This window comes from Harpia harpyja, chromosome 5 (genome assembly GCF_026419915.1).
Source record: "Harpia harpyja isolate bHarHar1 chromosome 5, bHarHar1 primary haplotype, whole genome shotgun sequence".
Classification (NCBI taxonomy): domain Eukaryota; kingdom Metazoa; phylum Chordata; class Aves; order Accipitriformes; family Accipitridae; genus Harpia; species Harpia harpyja.
The window spans coordinates 78,817,678-78,831,031 of NC_068944.1; the positions used below are offsets into that span (position 1 = coordinate 78,817,678).

A 13,354-nucleotide genomic window follows, 5' to 3' on the forward strand; every position below is an offset into this window, starting at 1 on the left:
ATCATCTGCTCCTGGCCTTGAAAGACCCATCCTGACACTAAACATCTCTGCTTGGCTCTGCTGGAATCATCCGGGCACCCATCATCTGTTCCTGGTCCTGCCCAACCCATCTTGGCACCCATAATCTCTGCTTGGTCCTCCTGGACCCATCTTGGTGTCCGTCATCTCCTCCTGGTCCTGCTGGACCCATCTCGGTGCCCGTCATCACCTCCTGGTCCTGCCCAACTCATCTTGGTGCCTGTCATCTCTGCTTGGCCCTGCTGGACCTATCTTGGTGCCCGTCATCTCCTCCTGGTCCTGCCCAACACATCTTGGCATCCTGTCATCTCTACTTGGCCCTGCTGGACACATCTTGGCATCTGTCATGTCCTTTTGGTCTTGCTGGAACCATCCTGGCACTCATCGTGTTCTCCTGGAACCATCTTGATGCCCGTCATCTCTGCTTGGTCCTGCCCAAAACATCTTAATACCCATCATCTCCTCCTGCTCTTGCTGGACCCATCTTGGTGCCCATCATCTTCTCCTGGACCCATCTTGGCATCCATCATCTCCTTCTGTTCCTGCTGGACCTATCTCGGTGCCCATCATCTCTGCTTTACCCTGCTGGATACATCTTGGCATCTGTCATGTCCTACTGGGCCCACCTTGGACCCCATCATCTCCTCCTCATCCTGCACAAACCATCTTGGCACCCATCATCTCCTCCTGGTTCTCTGGACCCATCTTGGTGCCTGTAATTAATACCCTCCCGGTCCTGCCAAACTCATCTTGGCACCCATCATCTCTGCTTGGCCCTGCTGGACCCATCTTGGCATCTGTCATGTCCTCCTGCTCCTGCTGGACCCATCTTGGTGCCCATCATCACCTCCTGGTCCTGTCCATCTCATCTTGGCACCCATGATCTCTGCTTGGCCCTGCCCAATCCAGCTTGGCACCCATCTCCTCCTCCTGGTTCTGCCAACTCATCTTGGCACCCATGATCTCCTCCTGGTCCCGCCCAACTGATCCTGGTGCCCGTCATCTCTGCTTGGCCTGGCTGGACACATTTTGGCACTTGTTATCTCCTCCCAGTCCTGCCCAACCCATCTTGGACTCCATTATCTTCTCCTGGTCCTGTCCGACCCATCTTGGCGCCCGTCATGTCCTTCTGCTCCTGCCCAACCCATCTTGGTGCCCATCACCTCCTCCTGGTTCTGCCCAAACAATCTTGGTGCCTGTCATCTCTGCTTGGGCTGGCTGGACACATCTTGGCACCTGTCATCTCCTCCTGCTTCTCCACCCATCTTGGTGCCTGTCATCTCCTCCTGGTCCTCCCCAACCCATCTTGGCACCCATCATCTCCTGATCCTCCCCAACCCATCTTGGTGCCCGTCATCTCCTCCAGGTCCTGCCCAACCCATCTTGGCACCCATCATCTCCTCCAGGTCCTGCCCAACCCATCTTGGCACCCATCGATCGTTTCCTGCTCCACCTGGACCCATCTTGGTGCCCATCTCCTCCTGATCCTCCTGGACCCACCTTGGCACCCATCATCTTCTCCAGGTCCTGCCCAACCCATCTTGGCACCCATCGATCGTTTCCTGCTCCCACGTTGACACCCATCATCTCCTCCTGGACCCATCTTAGTGCCCATCTCCTCCTGATCCTCCTGGACCCATCTTGGCACCCATCATCTGCTCCTCCTGGACCCATCTTGGTGCCCATCTCCTCCTGATCCTCCTGGACCCACCTTGGCACCCATCATCTCCTCCAGGTCCTGCCCAACCCACCTTGGCACCCGTCGATCGTTTCCTGCTCCCACGCTGACACCCATCATCTCCTCCTGGACCCACCTCAGCACCCTCATCCCCGCCGCACCCCCATCTCCCCCATCCTGGAGCCGAAGGGTCCCCCCGACCCCCTTCCCCCCCCCCCCCATGGCCGCCCCCCAAGTGCCTTCGGCTCCACCCGGCACGAAGCGGGACCACGGGGGGCACCCGAGGGGCACCCACTGGAGGGGGGGGGCACCCATCAGAGTATATAGAGCTATAAAGAGAGTTATTAATTAGACACACCCCCCCCTAATTTTCAAACCAGATGCTATTTTCTCGAGGGGGGGGGGTCCTGGAGGGGGGGGAGTCCCTGGGGTGGGGGGGTCCCTGGGGTGGGGGGGGACACCCAGCGCTACCTCCCAGCTCTGCTCACTGCCAGGTGCCGGCGGGGGGGGGGGACAAGAGGGGGGGGGACACACACTGGGGGGTGGCAGCGGGGTGGGGGGGTCCCCACTTCCTCAATTTCCATTTAATTATTTTTTTTCTCCAGGTTTTATATATTAATTTTTTTTCTTTATTTTTTTTCTCTTCCCCCCCCCCTTTTTTTTTAGACTCGAGGTTTTATTTATTATTAAAAATAAGAAAATTATTAAAAAAAATAAAAATAAAAATAAAGGGACAAACCCACCCCGGCCGCTGCGAGACCCTCCCCTGAGCGCTGGGGGCTGGGGGGAGCAGGATCCCCCGTTCCCCCCCCCCGGGGGGGTGGGGGGGGTTGGGGGGTCCCCCCTGGGCTGCCGAACTCTGTAATTGGGGCGCGTGGACGTATAGAGGCGCCACCCCATTGTGTGAATAAAGCTACGTATGGACAGTGCTCTTCGGTGCTGCTCGTTCACTCTGGAGCGGATCAAGGGCTGGGAGGCTGGTTGGAGGGGGGGAGACGGGGCACAGAGGCCCTATAGGGGTGTGCAGGGCCATATAGGGGCCCACGTAAGCTGTATAGGGTCCTGTAGAAGCCCCACCCATGCCATACGTCCTCTATAGGGGTGTATACGGTCATGCCCCGCCCCCCCCCCGCCATGCAGGCGGTATAGAGCATGTATAGGTCTGTCCCGCAAGCAGTATAGGGTATACCATGCACTATAGGGTGCGTGGGGCAGTATATATACCCCCCCCCGGGGGTGTATACATACCGCCCGGGGGGGTGTAGGGAAGCAGGCGGGGTGTATAGGAAGAGATGGGGGCGGGGCACAGCAGTATATAGGGGTACATAAAGCTGCATAGGCTGCGGGTAGGATGTATATAGGGGCCTACAAACACCCCCAGGGTACATAAAGCAGCACAGGGACATATATAGGGGTACATAAAGGTGCCCAGGGTGTGTCGAGGCGGGGTGTAGGGGTTTTCTATAGGGGAGCATGGGGCGGGGGGGTGCAGGGGAGGGTATAAGTGTATATAGGGGGTACAGGGAGGGCATGGGTGTCTATAGGGGTGTATAGGGTGAACAGGGGGTGTATGGGGGTGCACAGGTGTCTGTAGGGGGTGTATGGGTGGCTATAGGGGCACGCCGGTGGGTATGGGTGTGTATAAGGGCACATGGGTCTATATAGGGGTGTGAGCATGTCTATAGGGGTGGGTGGGTGTATATAGAGGTGTGTATAGGGGGACACAGGGGGTACGGGTGTCTATAGAGGTGGGTGGGTGTCTGTAGGGGGTATGGGTGTGTATAGGGGTGGGTGTCTATAGGGCTGCATGGGTGTCTATAGGGCCAGGAGGCGGGTGTCTATAGGGAGTATGGGCATCTATAGGGCAGGTGGGTGTCTGTAGGGGCAGGTGGGTGTGTATAAATGGCATGGGTGTCTATAGGGGCTATAGGTGTCTATGGGGGGGGTATGGGTGTCTATAGGGGGTGTATGGGCGCCTATGGGGTGCACAGGTGCCTATAGGGGTGCACGGACGTATATATAGGGGCGCACGGTTGCCTATAGGGGTGCACGGGTGTATATATAGGGGTGCACGGGTGCCTATACAGGGGTGTATGGGCGCCTATGGGGTGCACAGGTGCCTATAGGGGTGCATGGACGTATATATAGGGGCGCACGGTTGCCTATAGGGGTGCACGGGTGTATATATAGGGGCGCACAGGTGCCTATAGGGGTGCACGGACGTATATACAGGGGCGCACGGTTGCCTATAGGGGTGCACGGTTGCCTAGAGGGGTGCACGGACGTATATATAGGGGCGCACGGTTGCCTATAGGGGTGCACAGGTGCCTAGAGGGGTGCACGGACGTATATATAGGGGCGCACGGTTGCCTATAGGGGCGCACAGGTGCCTATAGGGGTGCACGGACGTATATATAGGGGCGCATGGTTGCCTATAGGGGTGCACAGGTGCCTATAGGGGTGCACGGACGTATGTACAGGGGCGCACGGTTGCCTATAGGGGTGCACGGTTGCCTATATAGGGGTGTATGGGCGCCTATGGGGTGCACAGGTGCCTATAGGGGTGCACGGACGTATATATAGGGGCACACGGTTGCCTATAGGGGTGCACGGGTGTATATATAGGGGCGCACAGGTGCCTATAGGGGTGCACGGACGTATATACAGGGGCGCACGGTTGCCTATAGGGGTGCACGGTTGCCTATATAGGGGTGTATGGGCGCCTATGGGGTGCACAGGTGCCTATAGGGGTGCACAGACGTATATATAGGGGCGCACGGTTGCCTATAGGGGTGCACAGGTGCCTAGAGGGGTGCACGGACGTATATATAGGGGCGCACGGTTGCCTATATAGGGGCGCACAGGTGCCTATAGGGGTGCACGGACGTATATATAGGGGCGCACGGTTGCCTATAGGGGTGCACAGGTGCCTATAGGGGTGCACGGACGTATGTACAGGGGCGCACGGTTGCCTATAGGGGTGCACGGTTGCCTATATAGGGGTGTATGGGCGCCTATGGGGTGCACAGGTGCCTATAGGGGTGCACGGACGTATATATAGGGGCGCACGGTTGCCTATAGGGGTGCACGGGTGTATATATAGGGGTGCACGGGTGCCTATATAGGGGTGTATGGGCGCCTATGGGGTGCACAGGTGCCTATAGGGGTGCACGGACGTATATATAGGGGCGCACGGTTGCCTATAGGGGTGCACGGGTGCCTATATAGGGGTGTATGGGCACCTATGGGGTGCACAGGTGCCTATAGGGGTGCACGGACGTATATATAGGGGCACACGGTTGCCTATAGGGGTGCACGGGTGTATATATAGGGGCGCACAGGTGCCTATAGGGGTGCACGGACGTATATACAGGGGCGCACGGTTGCCTATAGGGGTGCACGGTTGCCTATATAGGGGTGTATGGGCGCCTATGGGGTGCACAGGTGCCTATAGGGGTGCACAGACGTATATATAGGGGCGCACGGTTGCCTATAGGGGTGCACAGGTGCCTAGAGGGGTGCACGGACGTATATATAGGGGCGCACGGTTGCCTATAGGGGTGCACAGGTGCCTATAGGGGTGCACGGACGTATATACAGGGGCGCACGGTTGCCTATAGGGGTGCACAGTTGCCTATATAGGGGTGTATGGGCGCCTATGGGGTGCACAGGTGCCTATAGGGGTGCACGGACGTATATATAGGGGCGCACGGTTGCCTATAGGGGTGCACGGGTGTATATATAGGGGCGCACAGGTGCCTATAGGGGTGCACGGACGTATATACAGGGGCGCACGGTTGCCTATAGGGGTGCACGGTTGCCTATAGGGGTGCACGGTTGCCTATATAGGGGTGTATGGGCGCCTATGGGGTGCACAGGTGCCTATAGGGGTGCACAGACGTATATATAGGGGCGCACGGTTGCCTATAGGGGTGCACAGGTGCCTAGAGGGGTGCACGGACATATATATAGGGGCGCACGGTTGCCTATAGGGGCGCACAGGTGCCTATAGGGGTGCACGGACGTATATATAGGGGCGCACGGTTGCCTATAGGGGCGCACAGGTGCCTAGAGGGGTGCACGGACGTATATATAGGGGCGCATGGTTGCCTATAGGGGCGCACAGGTGCCTATAGGGGTGCACGGACGTATATATAGGGGCGCACGGTTGCCTATAGGGGTGCACGGTTGCCTATAGGGGTGCACGGTTGCCTATATAGGGGTGTATGTGCGCCTATGGGGTGCACAGGTGCCTATAGGGGTGCACAGACGTATATATAGGGGCGCACGGTTGCCTATAGGGGTGCACAGGTGCCTAGAGGGGTGCACGGACATATATATAGGGGCGCACGGTTGCCTATAGGGGCGCACAGGTGCCTATAGGGGTGCACGGACGTATATATAGGGGCGCACGGTTGCCTATAGGGGCGCACAGGTGCCTAGAGGGGTGCACGGACGTATATATAGGGGCGCATGGTTGCCTATAGGGGCGCACAGGTGCCTATAGGGGTGCACGGACGTATGTACAGGGGCGCACGGTTGCCTATAGGGGTGCACGGTTGCCTATATAGGGGTGTATGGGCGCCTATGGGGTGCACAGGTGCCTATAGGGGTGCACGGACGTATATATAGGGGCGCACGGTTGCCTATATAGGGGCGCACGGTTGCCTATAGGGGTGCACGGGTGCCTATATAGGGGTGTATGGGCGCCTATGGGGTGCACAGGTGCCTATAGGTGTGCACGGACGTATATATAGGGGCGCACCGTTGCCTATAGGGGTGCACGGGTGTATATATAGGGGCGCACAGGTGCCTATAGGGGTGCACAGGTGCCTATAGGGGTGCACGGACGTATATATAGGGGCGCACGGTTGCCTATAGGGGCGCACGGGCGCCTATATAGGGGCGCACGGTCACGTCCAGGGCCGGGTGTGCGTCTACAGCGGGGCGGGGGTGCCTGCGGGGGTGCGGGTGCCTATGGGGGCTATAAGCCCCTACGGGGGGGGGCGTGCAGGGGTCCCACAGGGCTGGCCCCGGGGGGGGTCCGCGGCGCCTCTGCCGTGACCCCCGGCCCCCCCCGGGACCGGGAAGGACGTTCCGCCCGGAGCGGTGTCCCCGACGGACCGCGCCGGGGCTCGTCCGGCGGTCGGGGCCGGGGTCGGGGTCGGTCGGGGCCGGGGCCGGGGCCGGGGTCGGTCGGGGCCGGGGATGCGGCTGGGGCTGCGGCTGCGGCCGGGGCCGGTTCCCGGGAGGAGAGGGGCGGCGGGGGGGGCCGGTCCCGGTTACCGGCAGGGGCAGAGCCCGACCCCACGCACCCGCGAGTACTTCTACTACATCGACCACCAGGGACAGGTACGGGGGGGGGGGGGGGGACACGGACACCCACCCACCCACCCCATCTCACCGCGGGGATCGGCCGCGGACGGGGTGTCCTTGGGGAGGGGGGGGGAGCGGATCCCGGGAGGATTTCCCCAAAAAAAAAAGAGAGCCGGAGTGGGATCGGGCCGGGGCCCGGGGGGATCCCGTGGAGAGCTGGGGGGGGGGGGGGGGGGGGGGGGGAATCCCAGGAGGAGCCCGGAGAGAGCCCAGGGAGATCCGGGATGGAGCCCAGGGAGAGCCCGGGTGGATCCCGGACAGATCCCAGGCAGAGCCCGGACACAGCCCGGACAAACCCCAAAAAGACCCTGAATGCACCCCGGACAGATCCCAGACAGAACCCACACGGAGCCAGGACGGATCCCGGACAGATCCCAGACAGAACCCACACGGAGCCAGGACGGATCCCGGACAGATCCCAGACAGAACCCACGACAGATCCCAAAGAGAACCCACACGGAGCCAGGACGGATCCCGGACAGATCCCAGACAGAACCCACGACAGATCCCAAAGAGAACCCACAGGGAGCCAGGACGGATCCCGGACAGATCCCATTGACAGATCCCAGACAGACCCCAGACAGATCCCAGACAGACCCCAGACAGATCCCAAACAAACCTGAGGTAGATCCCGCAGACAGATTCCCCCCCCCCCAAAAAAACCCTGGATGGGCTCAGGGCAGATCCCAGATGGATCCCAAACAGATCATGTGGGCAGATCCTGGACAGGACCCAGACAGATTAAAAAAAAAAAAAAACAAACCCAAAAACTAGATGGGCTTAGGATGGATCCCGGATGGACCCCAGACAGATCCCAAATAGAGCCCACACAGACCCATGGCAGATCCCAGGGAGACCCCACACAGACCCTGGGTGGATCCCAAACAGATCCCGGGTGGATCCCAAACAGATCCCGGGTGGATCCCAAACAGAGCCCAGACAAAGCCCAAAAAGACCCTAAATGGACTCGGGACAGACCCCAGACAGATCCCAACAGACCCAAGACAGACCCCAGACAGATCCCAGGCACATCCCAAGTAGAACCCACATGGACCCAAGACAGATCCCAGACGGATCCTGGACAGACCCCAGATGGATCCCAAACAAACCCAAGGCAGATCCCACAGACAGACACACCCCCCCCCCCCCAAAAAAACCCTGGATGGGCTCAGGGCAGATCCCAGGCGGATCCAAAAAGACCCGAAATGGGCTCAGGACAGATCCACATCAACCCAAGACATGGGCCCCGGGTGGATCCCAGACAGATCCCAGATAGAGCCCACACGGACCCGTGGCAGATCCCAGACAAATCCTGGACAGATCCCAGGGAGACCCCAGACAGACCCTGGGCAGATCCCAGACAAACCCCCAAAAAGACCCAAAATGGACTCAGGACAGACCCCAGACAGATCCCGGGATGGATCCCAAAAGGATCCCAGACAGACGCTGGACTTGCCAGGGGCTTCGGGGTTTTGAGGCTTTTTCCCACTTTTCCACAGCTTTTCCTGGATGACACCAAAGTCAAGAACTTCATCACCTGCTTCAAAGGTACTGGGGACCCCCCCCAAAACCCCCCCAAACCCCATCACCTGGCCAGCACGGCTCTCCCCCCCTCATCCTTAATTGGGATCCGATCCTTAATTGGGATCTCCTCCTTAATCGGAGCCTCATCCTTTGTCAGGATCCGATCCTTAACTGGCATCGCATCCTGAAGGGGGGGGGGGGGGGGCTGAGCCCTCGGCAGCGGGGTCAGGGAGGGGGGATGCCCCCCACTCTGGCACTTTTATGGGGGGCAAAGTGGCCGCTGAGCGCTATTTGCATATTAATTACCTTACTAATTAAGCAGCTCCTGCTATTAATAGCTCCCGTTTGCCTTTCCCGGCACGGCAATTCCTCCCGAGCCGACTGCTCCTCCCTTTGCCAGCTCTCCAAAATGGGGTCTCATTAACGAACAACCCCCTACCCCACGGCTAATTAACCCCAGGGGGAGGTTAATTACCGGGGGGGGCAGCGAGCCAACGTCCGTCCGTCTGTCCCGGCAGACGTAGGGTTCCTCACCTTCTTCTTCAAGCGGCTGGAGCCAAACCGGAGCGGGCGTTACGAGGCCGAATTCCCTTTCCTCTCGCCCTGCGGCAGGGAGCGGAATTTCCTCCGTTGCGACGATCGTCCCGTCGTCTTCACCCAACTCCTGCCGGGTTCCGGCGAGAGCCGGCTCCTCTCCTACTGCGGCGGCGGCGAGCGCCTGGCCGTGCCGTTCCGACCGGAGAGTTTGGTGATGTTGCCGGAAAACGGGCGGCTCTATCATCCGGCGCCGGCGAAGGCGGGCGGCGTGGGTTTGGTACGCTCGGCGTTGGCTTTCGAGTGGAGTCCCTGCTTCGAGTACGGGCGGGGGCCGGCGCAAGCCCCCACTCATTTTATCTGGGAAGGCCGGCGCTACCGGCTCACCGAGGAATTGCTGCCGTTGCTCCGCGCCGGCGGAGCGAGCTCGGCCGGGGAATCCTCGTGTCAGGGCTGAGCCGGGCACCTCCCCAGTCCCGTCCCCCCCCCCAGCCCTCCCCATCACCCCCACGCCGATGGGAAAAGGGGTGAGCACCGGCTCACCGCGGCGGGATGGGTGCCACCGCGGCGGCCGGGACCCCCGTTAGTCTATGGAAAAAAGAACCAAACAAACAAAAAAAAAGAGCTCAAACCGCGTGGCTGAGCTGTGCCGTTTCTGAGGCGCCGAGCACCCCCCCGGGACTCGGGGTGTGGGGGGGGTTTGGGGGAACCGAGGCATGAGTGTGGAGCCGTTGTAGGGTCTGCCTGTAAACAGCGCCGCGGTTACGGTTTTTGCCATAACCTCGACACGGCAGCGATTTATTAACTGCTGTCCCAGCGTTAATTAATCAGCTAAGGAGGGCCCGGAGGCCGATCCGCCCGTAGCTGGCACGCTGTCCCGGTGACACAAGGCGCTGCCGGGTGTTATCGGTGGCACCGGGTTCCCCCGCAGCTGGAGCCGATGCTGGTGGCACGGTGACAGGAAAAGGGAGAAGGTACCCGAAAAGCACCGGGACAAGGGGGAAACACCAAATTTGGGGAGGAAGGAGGGGTCGGGGGACGGCGGTGAGGCCACGGTGCTTCGCCGGGCACTGCGGGGCGGGACGAGGGCTCCGAGCTTCGCCCGAGCTACAAGGCGAAGTAGTCGAGGGCGCCGTGCCGGCAGAGGCTGGCGGTCCAGACGGCATCGGCTCTGCCGGAGCTCACCAGCATCCGGCACAGCTCGGCGCTCACCGCGGCGAAACGTTCCTCGTCCACCACGTCCTCGAAGAAGTGGTCGGAGGCGGGAGGGCGGCCGGGGCGGCTCCCAGATGTAGCAGTCCACGGGGTACGGGTAGACGACCAGGCGTAAATCCGGGAGAACCAGGGTTTTCCGTAACAAGGTTTTGAGTCCCGGCGTGGAGAGGGGGTTGCCGAAAAGTCCCAGGCAACGGAGGCGGGAGCAACGGCAGAGCGCCGGGAGCAGAGCCTCCAGCCGAGCGTCCGTCAGCCGGCACTCCATGAGGTCCAGGTGGAGGAGAGAGGCCGAGGTCTCCTCCAGGAGATGCCGGAGGGGTTGGAGAAGGTTCTCGGAGAAATCGTGGCCGCTCAGGTCCAACTTCCTCAGCGCCGGAGCGTGGAGGCTTTGGGAAAGGAAGGCGAGGTCGCCGGGAAGGAGGTAGCAGAAGGCCAGCTCCAGGCTTTCCAGGGGAGCCTGCAGGTCGCTGCCGGGGAGGGGGAAGAGTGAGCCGCGAGCCCCCCGAAGCCGTCACCGCGTGGGGTGCAAACCAGGCGGGAGCTGCCGCGGATTTAAATCTTTGAACGATGGGGTGGGGATGGTTCCCGTATTCCCGGAGGGGACCGTGGTAGGGAATGGCGGCAAACCCACCCGGATCCCAAGCCCCCTACCCACGAGCCAGGACCCATGAATTTCCCCCCCCCCGGGGTGTGAAAAGAGACCTGCTCCACCAGGAACTTACCTGAGAAGTTGCCCTCAGTTTCCCCGAAAGCCTGGAAGAACCCAAGTTGAGCTCCTTGAGGCAGGGCAGCTTCCCCAGCTGCGTGGCGAGGCACCGGAGGCCGGCATCCGTCCCCGCCGTGAGCCGCCGCACGTCGACGTTGCTGTAGGGCAGCTTGAGGCTGAGGAGGTCGGTGAATCTGGCGAGGTGCGGCAAAACCGCGCAGAGACCGCCCCAACCCCAGGTTATTGAAGCGCAGATCCACCCGCCGCACGCCGGCGGGTTCAAGGGACTCCAGCAAACTCACGGTTGCCGGCGACGGAGAGCTCCTCGGCGTGGAAATCCCGGCACTTGAGGCGCAGGGGGCCGGCGGCGCCAGTCTGCAGGGCGTCCCGCAGGACGCCGTAGGACGTGCCGTTGACGAAGAGATCGGCGCGGACCTCCACGCCGACGGGTTGCAGGGCCGCCGAGGCGCCGGAGGGACCTTTACGCCGCTTGGAGCCGCGTTTCAGGCACTCGCTTTGGTGTTTGGAGACCTCAATGCAGGCTTTGGCCAACGCCACCGTGCCGGACCACAGGCTCATCCCCTCTGGGCCGCGGTCGGTGTCATCGTCCTGGAGACCCGTCATGTCCAGCACCCGCAGGCGGCACCGTCTCTCGCTGGGCGAAGGCAAGAAACGGGTAAATAAACGAGCGGGGGAAATCAGGGAACTGAAACAACCGGCTCCCGGGAGAGCCGTGGCCATCCGGCAACTCGCTCCAGCCCCGAGGCGGGGTGAGGGTCGCGGTCCCGCTTTCTTCCCGCGTTGCCGGTGCACAAAACAAACCCGCTGCCAACCCACGGCTTCCTCCCTCCACCGCGGCCGGAGCCGACGGCCCCAGGACGAGCATCGTCACCTCCGTCTCCCCGAGGAGAAGCAAAACAGCTCCTGCCCATCCCGGCGGAGTTTGGCATCCCGGGTACCCACCTTGTGCCGCGACAGGTCTCCTCCAGCACCCGGCGGAGATGTGCCACGACGGCCAGGATGATGGCCTGGATGCACAATTTGCTGGGTTTCTCCTCGAGGAGCGAGTGACGGCCGCGGTGACCCAACAACCGCTGGAAACTGAGGACGGGGAAGGGCCACGTCCCCACCAGGTCCCGCAGCGCCAGCGTCCGCCCGTCCAGGAAGGCGGCTCGGAAGAGGACGGGGTAGAGTTCGGCGGGGAGGAGGTCCAGGGCACGGCGGGCGCCGGGGCAGTAGCTCACCAAGCGGCGGGCGCAGAGGAAGACGAGGGAGTGCATGGCGCCCGGCGCCGAGCGGGGGCTGCGGGCAGAAGCGGGGGAAGGAGGCGGTGGGGGGGGGGGACGACACACAGGCAGCAGGTGAGGTTGGGGCGAGCGCTGGGACCCCCCCCCCCGGCTGGCCCCGCACTGCCAGGGGTTGTGGGGGCAGAATGCGGCCCCCACAGGTCCTGGCAGCGAGGGGTTTGCCCCACGGTACCCCCTAATCTAGATATCCCCCCCCCCCCCAAAAGCACCCCACAGCAGGAGGTTAAAACCCCCCACCAAAGGGGCACCCCACAACACCCCTAAACCAGCCCCCCCTCAAAGAGGCACCCCACAGCCCCCCCTAAAACAGACCTCCACCCAAGGGTCACCCCATGGTGGGACCCCTACCCCCAGCCCCCCATGAAAGGGGCACCCCACAACACCCCTAAACGAGCCCCCCCACCAAAGGGGAACCCCATGGCGGGACCCCAAAACCCACCCCCCCCCATCAGTGGGGGCACCCCACAACACCCCCTAAAACAGACCCCCATCAGCGGGGTGCCCCATGGTGAGACCCCTAACCCACCCCCCCCATCAGTGGGGCACCCCACAGCCCCCCCCCAACCCACCCCCCACCAAAGGGGCGCCCCATGGTGGGACCCCTAACCCACTTCCCCTCACGACAAGGACACCCCACAGCCCCCCTAACCCACCCCCCCCGTGACAAGGACACCCCACAGCCCCCCCCCTAACCCCCCCGCCATGACAGGGACACCTCACAGCTTCTTCTTCTCCCCCCCCCCAACATGGCGGCGGCCGCTGGCCCCGCCCACTCACCGCGCGCCCGCAGCCCCCCACTCTCCGCCGGACCCCCACAGCCGCCCCGCTTCCGGGCATGCGCACTGAACGCCCAGCACGGCACCCCACCCCACCCCCTCACCCCTCCGCACCAATCAGAGAGCGAGGCTGACCAAGGGAGGCGGTCCCCAACGCCGTTCCTCGGCGGCGGCGCCTCTCCTCGCTCCTCCCGTTGGCTTTTCCCGCTGTCCGTCAGCT

At 61.9% G+C, this 13,354-nt stretch overlaps 2 protein-coding genes and 1 long non-coding RNA gene across 3 annotated transcripts; 1 reads left to right on the plus strand and 2 right to left on the minus strand.

Annotated features, from left to right (window-relative positions):
• Positions 1 to 193: 193 nt before the first annotated feature.
• On the minus strand, positions 194 to 886 carry LOC128142144 (uncharacterized). The gene is made up of 2 exons (XR_008235282.1): positions 804 to 886; positions 194 to 266 (listed from the first exon to the last, which is right to left on the minus strand). It is a non-coding gene; the product is annotated as an uncharacterized LOC128142144 (long non-coding RNA).
• Positions 887 to 6,892: 6,006 nt separating this feature from the next.
• On the plus strand, positions 6,893 to 9,733 carry C5H8orf82 (chromosome 5 C8orf82 homolog). Its single transcript, XM_052787887.1, has 3 exons — positions 6,893 to 7,048; positions 8,572 to 8,620; positions 9,115 to 9,733. The coding sequence occupies exons 1-3, from the start codon at positions 6,905 to 6,907 to the stop codon at positions 9,585 to 9,587; spliced, it is 666 nt and encodes a 221-aa protein (XP_052643847.1). The 5' UTR covers positions 6,893 to 6,904; the 3' UTR covers positions 9,588 to 9,733.
• Positions 9,734 to 10,096: 363 nt separating this feature from the next.
• Positions 10,097 to 12,355, minus strand: LRRC14 (leucine rich repeat containing 14). The gene is given in 7 exon segments (XM_052787889.1): positions 10,097 to 10,393; positions 10,395 to 10,812; positions 11,068 to 11,078; positions 11,080 to 11,280; positions 11,282 to 11,356; positions 11,358 to 11,706; positions 12,015 to 12,355. Coding segments are annotated over 7 exon segments (1,527 nt in total). The 5' UTR covers positions 12,332 to 12,355; the 3' UTR covers positions 10,097 to 10,237.
• Positions 12,356 to 13,354: the final 999 nt, after the last annotated feature.